Genomic DNA, 15434 nt, shown 5'->3' with positions numbered 1-15434 from the left:
ATGTACCAGAGGGTCACAGATTCCTGGCACATACCTTGGTTGCAGGTCCGGTTCTTGCCCTCATTTGGGGTGTGTACAGGAGGCAACCAATTGATCTCTCTCTCACACATCAATGTCTCCCTCCTCTCTCTTTTTCCCCCTCCCCCCTTTCTTCCACTCTCTCTAAAAAAATCAATGGAAAAAATATCCTCACTCCTCGGGTAAGGATTTAAAAACAAAACAAAACATGGATTTATAAATTTGACTCACTGAGAGTTATTATTTGTATATGTATGAGTTGATCCAGTAGTGTTATGGATTGAATTGAGTCTCCCCTCAAAGTTCATATGTTGGAAGTCCTAACCTATAGCTCAGAATATAAACATTTTGGGGTATAGGGTCTTTTAAGAGATAATTCAATTAAAATGAGTTTATGCCTTGGCCAGTGTTGTCAGGTGGTCAGAACGTCAGCACAAACATGGAAGGGTCTCTGGTTCGATTCCTGGCTCAAGTCTGGGCAAATTCGGGAGGCAACCAATCTATGTGTCTCTCACATTGATGTTTCTCTCTTTCTGTCACCCCCCAACCCCCCCCAACGCCCCCCCTCCGTTTCACTCTCTCTAAAAATCAATGGAAAAAATATCCTCGGGTAAGGATTAACTAAAAAAAGGGGGGGAGGGAGGTAATTAGGGTGAGCCTGAATACAGTATGGCTGGTGTCTTTACAAAAGGGGTAAATTTGGACACAGACACCGACACGTACTGAGAGGGAAGATGATGTGAGAGACACGGATATGATGGCCATCTGTAAGTTGAGGAGAGGCTTGGAATGGATCCTTCTTTTATGCCCCCCCCCAAACAGAATCAACCCTGCTAACACCTAAGTCTCCAACTTCTAACCTCGAGAGGGATAAAAAAACAAATCTGTTGTTTAAGCCACGCAATCTGTGGTACTTTGTTATAGCAGGCCTAGCAAACTAACACTAGTAGTTAGCCCCCAGACCAAAGAGAGTAAGCACAGCTTTGCCTCCCATTGGCAAAACCTCCAATATGGTAATTGACTTTTTTATTCTCAACTTTTATTCTTAAGTCAGACTTTGGGAGAATCACTGCTGTGGTTGTTATAGACTATTGAAGGCTGTGCCCTAAGTGACCTCCTGAGTAGTTGGGGGAGATATACAGAGATATAGAAAGAAAGAGAGCCCTAACTGGTTTGGCTCAGTGGATAGAGCATCAGCCTGCAGACTGAAGGGTCCCAGGTTCGATTCCGGTCAAGGGCATGTACCTTGGTTGTCGGCACATCCCCAGTAGGAGGTGTGCAGGAGGCAGCTGATCGATGTTTCTCTCTCATCGATGTTTCTAACTCTCTATCCCTCTCCCTTCCTCTCTGTAAAATATCAATAAAATATATTAAAAAAAGAGAGAGAAATATGGACTTCTTTCTCCTTCCGTATCTGGGATGACCCTTTTACCAGAGCTGAGGGGCAGGAAATGATGCCCGGAGAGGTTGCAGTGTGGGAAGGGCAGTGGTAGACGGCTGTGCCGTCCTGCAGGGCCATGTCCAGTGGAAGGGGTGCAGTACGCACGGCCTAACTCTGGGACTTTGGGAATTCATGTTAGGTTCATGGATTCAAGAGTATCACCTGTCCCTTGTATACAGTTCATTCTTCACTAGAAGGTGGGATCCTAGAAGATAAACAGCATGCTTTCATCTGTACCCAGCCCCTAGGAAAAGGACTCAAACTTTGAATGATAGAAAACTTCTGTAAAAAGATTATTTTCAGTCCAAAATGGTTGCCTATAAGAAAACTTTTAGAATACAAATCATTCCTAAAGACCAATCTATTCCTTTTTAATAATTGAAAGTAAAATACAATTAGACTCAGAGAGAGCAGGCAGACAGCTCTGGTGGAAAGAGGGATGTTGGGGGAGATTGAGTAAAAAAGAAAAAAAAAAGAACTTACAGACATGGACAACAGTGTGGTGATTGGGGTGGCAGTGGAGGTGGACGAGTGTATGGGGGCGTGGATAAAAGGTGATGAGGAAAAACAAAGGAAATAAAATTTAAAAAATAATTAGAGAAAAACAATTCATAAAAAATGATGTGGCCTTTAGAGTTAGGCTTTTGATTAAAATCTCAGTTCTACTTTTTAGCAGTGTGAACGTGGCACATGTCAGTTACTATCTCTGGCCTCAGTTTCATCTGCAGGATGGGGAGTATAGCACCTACCTCGCTGGGCTGTGAGGAAGAAATGAAAATATGCCTTGTGCACTGCAAGTACTCAAATGGAAAATAAAGACAATGAGGGTTTCTATTCAAAAGCCTGTCTGCAACATAGCACCCAATTCTTCCCACTCTAAAATGAGGGGTGGGTAACACCCCACTTTCCACAGTCTCACTGCTTCGTGGAAACACAAAGGTCAGCTAAAGATCAAAGGAGTGTTGGTCCTGGTAATTACTTGCTAACATGCAAACTAGAGGAAGGGCAAACATTCCACAGGTTCACAGATGGCATGTGGACTTGTATAAAAGAACAGATTTATTCAGACTGTTTTCAATCAGCTGCAATAAACAGGCCAGTGAGACAGAGGAGGTGTGAACGTGCTTTGGGCACCACTCTTGTAACAGCTGTTGAGGTGGCTTTAAGTGGGTGCACTCTGGACCACCTACTCTCTTGCAGGTATTAGTACAGGAAGAGCCGAGGCCGTGGGTCCTTCAGTGCCTTGGTTTCCATCAATCTGCATTCGGGCTCCTCCAGAGCAGATCCTCCTACCATTTCCTGCCCCTCCCAGGCTCTTCTTCTGCCCTGAAGTGCTGCCCCCGGTGCTCCTTCCTCCTTGGTCCCTGGCTCCTCTCCTGGGCCCAAGTTAAGCTCAGCTCATCCCAGACTGGGCTCTCACACCCTTAAAAGCACTATGTCCACGATGGACTGATCTCACTGAACTCACACTTCCACTCCCACCCCCTTAGGCAGCCGGGTCACAGCAACCCCTCGATCTCCCCTCCTTTCGCATCTATCACAGGCTCCTGCAGGCCTGGGGCTTGATCTTACTCCTGTAGCTCCAGTGCTAGACAATGCCTGGTATACTGCAGGTGCTCAAGAAGTATTTTGGGGTGCCCAGGCTGGGGACAACAAATGCTTTTAAGTGTCCCCCAGTAGCACCAGCATCCATGGCCATAGCGTAGCCTCATCTTGCCAACTAATTACCCTTTTGTCATTTTTCCTCTCTTTCACTAATTGCTTCCCCAGCAATACATCTAATAAAATGACACATTACTCTGCACATTTGAATCTTCAGAAATACTAAGAAGCCTAAGTTTGATACAGTTTTTCACATACTCCAATAATTCTCCCATGAATCAATAAGCAGAAAAACAGAACAGAAAACCAGAATTGGATATAGAATTCAATTTTTTTTCTTTCAAAGACACATTTTATACAATTTTCAACATTTATACTTTCAAACAAAATGAGCCAAAAATACACCCAGCACTAAAAAAATCAAAACAGAAGTAATACAATTTTGATTTCAATATTTTAAAATACAGAAATTGAAAAGAATACCAAATACAACTTTAAACAAGTCACTTGTCCTCCCCTCTAATAACCAATTAAACTATTTAAAGACTTACAAATTTAAAACAGAAGCAAAATAAATACTGTACACTTTCCCTGCCTGCAGGCAAAAGATGGGAAATACTGTTAAGAGTCAAAAAAAAAAAATGCTCTTTAAAGCTTCAGCATCCCGTTTCCCAGCCACACCCCACTCTGTAGTCACACAGTGTGCTTCTGTATTCAAAGGACACACATGTGCATACACACACTGACTGCCTATACAAACAGACAAGACACTACTCCGCGGACACCCCAAACAAGAAAGGGTACCAGTCTCCTTGGACCATGGGCATAAAAATTAGTTAAGGAAAGTCAGTCAGGCTAGCAAAACATTACTACAAAACTAATAAATACCATAGCCAACAACTGTCCCCTTTTCAAATTTCACAGATTTGAAATCTCTAAAATCAATACTACCCCACCCTATCACCTCCCTCTACCCCCTCAAAAAAACAAACAAACCTGCTGAAGCACTGGAAAAGTTAGACATTTCACAGTAAATGTGAAAATTCATATTATATAATCTCTTCAAATGAACCTTTCACCCTCTTTCCACAGCATGTAACTATTATGGCTTAATTTATATTAAAAGTAGAAAAGTCTTTTCGGAAGGAAATACAGTCTGCGAAGTTGCACATGCATTTCCTGATCAGTGCTATTTCATACCTAACAACTGCATGACGCGTTTGCAGTCAGAAGCTATTTTGGGAAAAATTGAGGTTATAGCTTTTGATTCAGTCTAACCATAAATGTAAGGCCCTTAGTTTGGTTTAGGTTTCTTTTGCAATATAAAATAACCTGGGGTTCACTTAGCAAGTGACACCTCAGGTCCCTGACTATAATGTGGAAGTTATATGTATGCTTTGTAAAAATAAAAGATTATGTATGAATCTTTGAGGGAAGAAATGATTCTAGGCAAGGAATTAAGGAATTAATTCCTCACTATATATTCCACTTAATAATGGTAACTGTTACCAACCAACTACCACAGGAATATAAAAGTATGTCTTGGTTATTTCATTCCTGCAAGATATTATATATTTCAGCACTTACGATCATTGTTTTGGTGAAATACCTTGGGGGAAAATAGCTGGCATTTTAAAAAGGAAATGGCCAAAATAAAAGTAAGTGGAGGCAAGGTTTATTGTTATGATTAAGTTCCACTTAGGACTGCTTTCTGAAACAAGGAAACGTGAGTTCAGAATGTCACAGGTCTTGCATAGGTAAGCTACTTGGAGGTCAAGGGCTACGTGGTAGCCAGGGTTTATTAGTGAAATAGTGCAGAACAGATCAACTTGTTGGAAGAATCACTGAATATAGTTCTGAAAGGGTTTTAACAAAAATTTAATGTTGCACTTGTTAAGACAAAGCTTTAGGACGCTAGAGAGGGCACCATGGGTGAGAGGGAGACTCTACGGGGTAGAATGCAGATAAATAAGCATTCTTTTCCCTACCCATTAAAGAGGAGAAAAATAGTATAAAAGAGTAAAACCACAGTCAAATATGATAAGCTAATTGCTTTGGAAATAGGCATTTGCTTCTTAATGACCTTAATTATTAAAAATTTAATGTAAGGGATATAAAAGATTTGACTTTTATGTCATGATTTTCACTGAAGAACAAATAAAAATAAGGGCAGGGTTTTTAGTAAGGCTATAGTATCAAAATTACTTTAGTCCAACAGCAATGTAGTGAGTATATTACTTCTCCTTTCTTTCCATCTGGCTTCTAGCAAGCGTATCAACATCACCCCCAGGACAAGCAGAGGCTGCACAGCATTGCTGTGGTAGGAAGCAAGGTACCAGAGGTCTAGATCTAGAATCTACTATGAGCCCAGGCAAATCACTGCCCTATTTGGGTTCCATTTGTCTTCTTTATTTACCGGTAACACATTTTTCCTAATGACCTGATGCTCAACCTTCTCAAGATTGCTTTAGATACAGGTCTAGGGCATCCAGAAACAACTGGTGATCTTTAGCTTTTCTTTTTGGAGGGAGCAACTGCTTAATATTTAATGAGAAAAAAAAATGAATTTTTGAAAAATTTTCAGATTGACATTATTAAGCCTTCATCTCCATGTGAAATCGTAAAATGCTGATACACTGCAATAGTTACTTCTGGCAGTGGTGTACCGGGTGGCACGGTGATTCAGGAGCTCTTGGGGGAGTTACTATAGAAAGCATCTCTTGAAACAAGCAGAAAGAATCTTTCCTTAAGTCATCCTAATGATTACTTGAGGATAAACATTACTTATTTGAGGATAAACAGTATCACTCTTATCCATAAACTATTTCACTTTTCTTTCACTTCAAGCACTAATTTTAATTTTAATTCAGCACCTTGTTAGAGACTCTTCAGGTTTTTTAGGTAGCATGTTTTGGGCATAGATTTGACATAAAACAAATTTTATGAGTAATAACAGTTTAAATTTAAAATGCATAAAAATGTGCATTCATTATCAGTGGCAACTTAAATAATGATAAATTAACTGCAAGTATGAAGTGTTAATAGATTAAGAAACACTTTTCCATGTATTTGTTAACTGCATTTTTATCCAAACTAACAAACGAGAAAACTAAGATGCAGTAAGAATAAGCAACGTACTCAAGGTCACACAGCTGACATAAAAATGGCAGAACCTGGGCAAAAATCCAAGTTGTCTGCTCTCTTTCATAGTAAACCATGACCCTCTACTGCCAACATTAAATTGTTAATTTCTGAAATGTTTTTTAAATTTTAAAAATTACTTCCACTTCTATATAGCATAGTATATCTCAATTGAAACAAATGAAGTTAATGCTTTTTTAAATAAATGGGCTCTCTCTTTTTATGTTTGCTTAGAAGTAAAAATAACACTGCTTATTTCCTGACGAAGATACCTTCAAAGGCAGAGACCACATTTCAACTTTACACTTCCCCACAGTACTATGTAGTGCTGGGCACATAGTAGGTGTTTGATAAATACCTGCTGATCTCATAAGAATAAATACAGTAGAGTTCATTTAAAAGGCAATAATTGGGATTATTAAAAAACAGAACAGTATTCAAGCTAAGTAAGTAGTAATAAAGATGGCCTTGTTTTCTGAGTTTATAAGATGATTTCAGTCAGAATTTTCAATTTTGTATGCTTTAAAAATTAACTGATGCTTATGAAGTTCAATGTATTTCTAGGATACAAAACTATTATAAATGCCAGCTTTGTACTGTTTACAACATTAATCAATACTGGAGAGCATTATATTATGTGACATTATGAATTACAGTACAGTGGATACTAGGTTAACAGAAGTTACTTGAATCAATACAGGAAAATTATCTACTACTATAATTAAAAATGCATACATTTAACCATAATTCTGCTTTACATATTTCTATTTGCTTATAACTAGCTAAATGCCACCACTGCTGTCTTCCTAAGTCATAGTATCTGTGCAGTAGTATTGTTTATAATGAGACCAAGGGAAAAACACAAGGTTGTCTGTTACAGTTAAGTCCATATACTGGCTGCAGTTACCTCAAGGTTCAGTCATTTCCGAGCTACAGGGGATGGATGCATCAGAGCCAGTAACTCTGTAAGACTAGGAGAGTCCCTGGACCAGTGGCTGAATCTGCACCAATTCAGAAGAAGATACATGTGTTCTGAGTAGTGGTTATATTTACGACCCTGCTGAAAGTTTTTTTTTTAACTTAGCCAGTTAACGGGCTAAAATTGCCAAAAATGATTCCACAGTACCTTCACTTAAAAGTTCCACATACTGTCTACTTAAAATAAGTATTTACCGGCCTAAGTACACAGGGTGGATACTGGCCACAATTTTAACTCATAAAAAGAAATTGTTTTATTTTAATTTTTATAGTTAAAGAAAAAAATTCAGGTAATTAAAAACACTTAGAGCTGTGAGAAGAACATAAAAAAAGAACCCAGATCATGATGTAACTGAAAAAATATATATATAGCTCTTATTTCTTAAACAAAAACATGTTCTATAAACACTAAAATGATGTCTACAGAAAACCAAAACATCACAGTAATATACTGTGTGGGAAGGTGGCACAGTCAAACCCAAATTTTTACATTTTTCAAATCTAATCATCCATCAAATGACTAACCATGCCCATCTCTTAACTAGTTTTGGCATTGTGAAGAATTTAAGTAGGCCACTTATAGGCATTTAGTATTTCCACAAAATCCTTCCTGACACCAGGTAAGATCCAGACTTTGATTCAGTCACTTGGGTCAAAAAGGCTAATTCATAAGCTACTTCATATTTATTCCATGAAATATTGGAATGAAGACAGAGTAAGAAATCTCTCTCTTTGAAAATACACATTTGAATGCAACCATGGAGGAGGATGGTACCGATTTCTTTTTCTTAGCACTGCACATGATACTTAATATAGAAGAGAAAGTTCTGCTACCTTGGCTCAGTAAATAAAAGGATATCCATAATATGGCCATATTTCTTCTTCATAAAAATAAATTTGATCTTATTTGCCTATATTTTCTTTGTAGGAACTTATATAATGCTCTCCTGTCAGCATTGGAAATATCTCAACCCCACCTCACCCCAGCCTTGAAATTACTTATTTTTAAGCCAAGAGGGGTAGGGGGAAATATTAGCTATTATTAGCTGGCATTTAGTAAAAATTGTGCATAAAAGAGATATATGATTACTTTAAAGCTCAATCAGATACTTAACCTCAATATGCACTGGCTAAGTTAGGATAGATGGAAGAAACTACAAGAAGCACCCATTTTACTTCAAATCCATGTCTTAAATAATTCTTTAGAAGGTTAAGAAATAAAAACTAAACACACACACACACACACACACACACACACACACATCCCTGCAAAAGGTCTACTCCAACATGCTTGCTTCTACACAATTAATATAGTATAGTCCTATTATGTTACGGCTTATTATGAAGAGTTGAACAACTAAGTCAAATCTTATTTCCCAACAAATTAGGTACACAGAATAAAAGCGTCATAAAATATAACCTTTGTGGCAGGTGTTGGTCCTGCCCTCTAATACCAGCAGTATGAAGAAGGCCCTCTGTAGTTACAAATGCATTTGAAAAACTAGAAGTATGACAATTTAATCAAACTTATAATACTTTTTCCACAAATAGGAAAAAGATATTAAAGCTGTTCTCTTTGGAACCCAGGTCATCAGCAAAAATGAAAATGCAAGAAGCCTTTGTTATATTTAGGAAAAAATTGCAATGTCAAACTAAATGAGAAATGTTGGGGTCTTTTATATGTAGGTCTAACACATCAGCTATGAAAGTGTTTCCCTGCAAAGAGAAGAGTCTTGTATCATCACAAAAGCTGGAAGTGCAGAGGGGGAAGGTGGGATATAAGGTCATCAACCTGGATAACAGTATGCACCTTGGATGTTAGCAAAAGCGAAGCTAATAGCTTATAAAAAACATGAAATATATAAAATAAAATGATTTCCATATACATCTTAATTTAAAATAATTAATGCATCAAATCCCTGTTTAAGACTTTAACCTGAATATCAAATTTAAGAGTCCAGACTAGTTACTGTTACTGTGGCTCTTCCCCACATGTAACACACACACTATCAAAAATAATTTAAAAACCTTCACATTCTTAAATCTAAATTAGTGAGATATTTCTCCAGAAATCTTCCAAATAAATAGCTTTAAAAAAGAAAGAATTTAAAAGCTGTTAACTTTTAAAAAAATCTGTTAAATAAATTATTGATAATTCTTTACCACTGAAAATAAATCAAGACACTACCAACAACAAAATGAAATTCAAGCCCTGACAAGAGACCCTTTTCAGTTCAAGGTCTCCTTTTAAGGTTCTACCCTCCTTCTTCCTCTCCCCCACCAGGTCCAAAATGGTTATTGCTGAGTGGGTGTGGCACAGTGAAAATGCAGCATCAGGTTCATTTTGTTCTCCAGGCAGTGTTCTCTACTGGACATGCATGGCGGAAGCTCCAGGCTCCCACACCCCCGAGACTGGTCTCCAAAGGGAAGAGTGATCCCAACAGCAGCTCCGTCACACAAAGAAACGTGCATGGCCATTTCTGTTCAACTTAAGGATCTTCCCAAGGCGTTGTTTGGCTGTTGCCATTCCTTTTTTTGGACGTTTACCTATAAAACAGCAATAGCAGTGTAAGTAACGATGCAAATCATACTTGGCACCCAGGACCTGGAAGATTTAAAGGGAGGGCTCTGTGGTGAGCAAGCCTTCCAGGTGTTCTGAATGGGCAAAGTCACACTCCTGGAATTCTACTGTTTAATCCCTGCCGTCTCCGCTCGTGAGGGATAAAGGCCAACCTCCTTCACAGGACTTGGGTGGCCCTGACACAGTCTGATCCCCACCCATCTCTTCAGCATGAGCTCTTACGATATTCTGCAACAAACTGTGTTCAGCAACAAAATGGACTGACGTGCTATTTCTCACCTTTGTACCATGGGTCACACACAGTAGCTCCTTTCCTTCAATGCTATCATGTCACTTCCCCAACTCGGCAGGGCTAACTAACCCCTTACCATCTTTTTCAGGATCTACCTCTTCCGCCCAAAAGCCACTCCTGATCCTCAGAGGTGACTCAGTATCCTGCTATTCCCACAGTAACCTGTACAAACTGTTATCACTGTGGTATCCACAGTGCACCAGGCTGTGAGCAACTTGACTACAGATACTGCCTCTATCAGAACTGCCACTCTCACCATCTTACACAGTCAAAAATATACATAACCTACAAATGTGCAAAAGTTACCTTTTGTTGCCTGGTTGCTGATAGGTGGTGGGTTTGATGCAGGTCTCTTGGTGGGGTGAAGGGGCACTGAAAAGGAAGTTTCACCAACTGGCCTTTCTGGGCTTACACTGCCATTACTTATCTGGCATGCCCCTGAAACCAAGCTTGAATTCTGCATGTACTTTCCATTCTGAGGGCTGGAGCCACTGCTGTCCACAGAATTCCTACTGTGTACTTTTTGACTGATTTCTGATGAACCTTCCTTTTTGATATATTTATGGCCTCTACTTGGATCCTAAAGAATGAAAATAAGGCTGAATTATTAAGGTTCCTTTAAAAGAAGTGAAGTTTTCAACCTCTCTATACATTACCAAGCCAACAGAGAGAAAAAATAGACTACTGAACTTTGGTTTTCTTAACATGTAGTGGCCACAAAAGACTACCCTTCATGATAGCCCATTCATTCCAAAAGCTAAAAGCTCTGAAGGATTCAAGTCTTGAAGCTGCATCATAACTTAACCCAAGAAGCAAGCATTATATATGGGTGGGGGGAGGGGGAGAGTGGGGGAAGGGAAGAGGGAGAGGGAGACAGAAAGAGACAAAGATAGGCAGAGACTGAGAGGGAGGACGGAGGGAGGAGGAAAGGGGAGGGAGGGAGAATGAATGTAATTTCAACAAGCCATCCTGAACCAGTGAGCATGTGCTGTGAAAGGAAGCCAAGATGGGAGAAGTGGTCCTACTGCCTCCTCAGCATGGCACAGTTCCCATATATCTCTCACTGTGTTATATGCTATCTTTTTTAGAACGTAACTTCCGTAGGGTTCATCTCTACTGTATTTAAGTTGGTTACTAAAAAACAAAACAAACCTAGATCCTGAAGTCTCAGGTCTGTTTTTTCTGTAACCATTTTTCCTTCAGTCTCTTAAGATTACTGAGTGAACTGTAAGGAAAAAACAAACACTGCAACTGATTGACGGGTCTTGAAATCAATGGGGAGAGCCATGACCAAAATTAAACAGAGAAAGAAAAAGACAAACTTGAAAAGACAGAGCACACTGCAGATGTGATGTTTCACAAAATTAGCTTTAATTATGTGGGTGTGAGATATAAAATGGATCTCTGATTCTCTTTTTTAACCTTACTTTCTTACTTTCTTAGAATCTCCAATTCTGTAATGATTAAGTAAGTTTTAAAAACAGCATTAAGCATAGACTTGCTTTAAATTATTTTACAAATATGGTTGAGCGTGAAGAGACAACTATGATTTGACATGCCTCTAAAATATCTCTCAATTATAAACAAAAGAAATGATTGTCTCCAAAATGATCATGCTAATCATCTATCTTCTTTATTTTCAAAGACAACTATAAAAACAACAGTTAGATTTAAATAATAGCTTACTTTTAATACTGAATCCTATAGTGAAATTATAAACTTCATGACCAGCTATAGTGAGGCACTATAAAATCATACACTGAATAAGTGAATTACAACAGTGAAGGGATTTCTTACCTGATCTTTGAGTCTGGAGGATACTATTCTATTAAAAGAACTTGTACAGACAAAACTGCCTTGAAAAATAACCTGGCATATTGGTTTCTTTTCTTATTGTAAAAGTGGTTGGTGAGTATTTAGAAAATATGGATAAGCCAAACAAAGAAAATAAAAAATACCCATAATTCTATTACTCACGAGTATGCTTGGAGTCTAGGAGGTTTAGGGACCCCAATCTGCTACATGAAAATTTTGATTCTTTCTTTGGCTGTCATTTTCTAAGATTTGCAGCAAAAAGCCATATTACTTTCCTTGCTTAGCACTATTGGTAAAATTTTGTCTTTTTCAAAAGGCTATTTTGGCCAAAACTGGTTTGGCTCAGTGGATAGAGCGTCGGCCTGCGGACGGAAGGGTCCCAGGTTCGATTCCGGTCAAGGGCATGTACCTGGGTTGCGGGCACATCCCCAGTAGGAGATGTGCAGGAGGCAGCTGATCGATGTTTCTCTCTCATCGATGTTTCTAACTCTCTATCTCTCTCCCTTCCTCTCTGTAAAAAATTAATAAAATATATTTTTTTAAAAAAAGCTATTTTGGGCCTTGGCTGGTGTGGTTCAGTTGATTGAGTGTCGTCCCGTGAATCTAAAGGTCACTGGTTGGATTCTACGGGCTAAATTCCCAGTAGGAGGCATGCAGGAAGCAGCCAATCAGTGTTTCCCTCTCACATTCATGTTTCTTTCTCTCCCCTTCTCCCTTCCTCTCTCTCTAAAATCAATAAAAATATTTTTATTTAAAAATAGGAAATTTTAAAAAGCTATAAGGGGTTCATTTTGCTTGGTATGAGTATTAATATGCTGGGATCCAAATATATAAAGTGAACTCTCTCAGAGCAAGGGTTCTTAATTTGGAGTCAATGAGTGGTCTGGTGTCTAAATCATAAGAATATGTAAGCAAAAGTCAGCATTTACGATGATCATTTTCTGGAAAGAGAATCTATAACTCTCATCAAATTCTCAAAGAAATTAAGCATCTAAAAATGTTCAAGCCCTAGCCGATTTGGCCCAGTGGATAGCAAGCATGTCAAACTTATGGCCCACAGGCCGCAAGTTTGACATGGTTGGGATAGAGCGTCAGCTTGTGGACTAAAGGGTCCCAGGTTGGATTCCAGTCAAGGGCATATACCTTGGTTGCAAGCTCCTCCCCAGTCCGGGCCCTGGTCGGGGATCGTGGAGGAGGCAACCAATCAATGTGTTTCCCTCACATAGATGTTTCTCTCTGTCTTTCCCTCTCTTTTCTACTCTCCCTAAAAATCAATGGAAAAATATCCTCTGCGAGGATTAACGTAAGTAGGTAAATAAATAAATAATAAATACAATTTTTAAAAAAATAAATTAAAAATGTACAAGAAACAATTTCAGAGATCAAATAGAGATCCTCTAGTACTTTCCTTTCTTTTCATGTTTCATTCTAACTAGACACACCAAAAGGTACTGGCAGCCAGTATTTTTTAACTACTTCCTGGAATAAGCTATTCTTTTCCAGGTCACGGTATATCCATGAGCTTTGCATTAGTCATTATATCAGAATCTCTAAAAATGGATAGTTGTTCAAATGTGCTTTTAATTGTAATTTTTTACCTTCCCAGATCTAATGGTTGATAACTAACTGCAGTTAAAAAAAAAAAAGAAGGAAGGAAGGAAAGCAAAAAGAGAGTTAACGACAATTCTAAATCTCCTTTTAATGTTTCAAAGCTTGAATATACCTGAAGATTAAATCTGGAAGTTGTATCAAATTGTTTAATCCAAGAGGAACGCCTCAAGTCCTGATCTTCAGTCTTGACATGGTACCCTAGAGAGAAGTTTTAATCAATTATCTTCACACAAACTTGATCTCAAAGAACAAAGTTTGCTAAATGCTTAAAACTGAAAGCAAATTTGTTGCATTTTATTAAAAACTGAGTATGTTAATTCTTTAAATATTTATTCATATATGTTTACAACATTTCTTCCCCTTCAAAAACAAAACAGTCATCAGCTCACTGTCTTACATGCTAATTCCTTCAATCTTCTCAAAGGCTGTCTTTATATGGCAGGTTTTATGCCAGATGCTGGAAGACTAGAGTAAAATTTTATGGCCATCTGTTGTAGATATAAAACCAAGTGCAATACACACTGTCTAAAAATGATATATTTTCCCATATACAATAAAGGCATATGTTTGTCTGAATTTTGCAGTATTTGCACAGAAGCTTTCTTTTCAAGGGACCAAACAGATTATAGAGAAGCAAAATGAAAGGACAGACTAGAAACCTAGATTTGAATTTTAGTTCTCCCATTACCAATGCATTTTTTGGTAAATTAATCTCTCTAAACTTCAGTTTTCTCTTAGATAATAAGCAAAGGGATCAGACAGTCCTGGTTCAAATTCCAACACCAATGAATACTAATTATATAAGTATGGGGAAGTTAAGTTAACTTCACTAAGTCTATTTCCTTTACCTGTAAAGTTATATTACCTACAACAAAATGTTGTTTCAAGAATTAAGTGGACAATACCAACAACTCTAAACCTACTGTTGCCACATCCTGTATTTACTTCCAGTCCTTTTGTCAGCTTTCTGCCTCCCCAGTCCTCCATGCAGGCATTGATTCACCTTCCTTTACAATAGAATAGTTCATATTTTTCATAATTTTATTGGCACTATAAGGTGAATTCTCTTTAGGAAACACTGGCTTCCTTCATGCTACACAGATATTTTGAGATTCAACACTAATGTTTATGTAAATAGTTAATTTTTTATTTCTAGGAAATATTGTATTCTATGGAGACCACTTTAACTATTGAGCTGTCTATGGTTTCAGTTATTTCTATGTTTGGGGTTTTCTAAATAAAACAGCTGGGAATATTGTGGGGGAAAAAAGAATTAAGTGGAATAATGTCAAACTCCTGGTACATAGTTGACATTTAATTCCGTGAGAACAAACATAAATGTTGTAATAGGCATTTGGTTTCAACAAATACCAGCTTCTCCCCAGTCCTCCTCCCACTTTTAGGGAAACAAAATTTCCCTTAAAGGCACAGAGAAGAAAACACTCTGTGGCATCACTGATGTTACTACTGAGTTTCCTCTTTCCTAATTCTTCCTTTAAAGCTGAAGAGAGAATGTCCCTAATCAGAAGGTTCAAAACTTATTTTCCCTCCTACAAAAGAAAATAAGGGTGATTGTTCAAGCTTGGCAGGCCATTTAAAGGCCCTGGCTGGTATTGCTAAGTGGTTCGAGCATCAGCCCACACACTGAAGGGCTGTGGGTTCACTTCCTCGTCAAGGGCACATATTCGGGTTGCAGGTTCAATCCTCGGCCCCAGTCAGGACACATTTGGGAGGCAACCAATCAATCTGCCTCTCTCACATTGATATTCCTCTCTCTCTTTCTCCCTGTACTCCACCTCCCCTCCATTTTCTCTAAAAATCAATGGAGAAAATATCCTTGGGTGAGGATTAACAAATAATAATAATAATAATAAAAGGGGCTGGGGGAAGGCAGCCTGCAGTACAGGGAAAACCTCTGATGATTTAATTGGGGGGGGCAGTGCTCCCCAAAATGC

General features: G+C 38.4%; 1 protein-coding gene across 1 annotated transcript in view; it reads right to left on the bottom strand.

Annotated features, from left to right (window-relative positions):
* Window positions 1–3373: 3373 nt before the first annotated feature.
* Window positions 3374–15434, bottom strand: part of KDM7A (lysine (K)-specific demethylase 7A) — a gene marked incomplete at its 5' end in the record, with an annotated part of 64182 nt that continues 52121 nt past the window's right edge. The window contains 3 exons of the mRNA XM_006777102.2: window positions 3374–9727; window positions 10360–10633; window positions 13592–13677. Coding sequence (XP_006777165.2) covers window positions 9633–9727; window positions 10360–10633; window positions 13592–13677 — 455 coding nt within the window. The remainder of the gene's footprint in view (window positions 9728–10359; window positions 10634–13591; window positions 13678–15434) is intronic.

This window comes from Myotis davidii, unplaced genomic scaffold (genome assembly GCF_000327345.1).
Source record: "Myotis davidii unplaced genomic scaffold, ASM32734v1 scaffold329, whole genome shotgun sequence".
In the NCBI taxonomy this organism is placed as follows: Eukaryota; Metazoa; Chordata; class Mammalia; order Chiroptera; family Vespertilionidae; genus Myotis; species Myotis davidii.
This window is presented reverse-complemented; position numbering and strand designations above follow the sequence as displayed.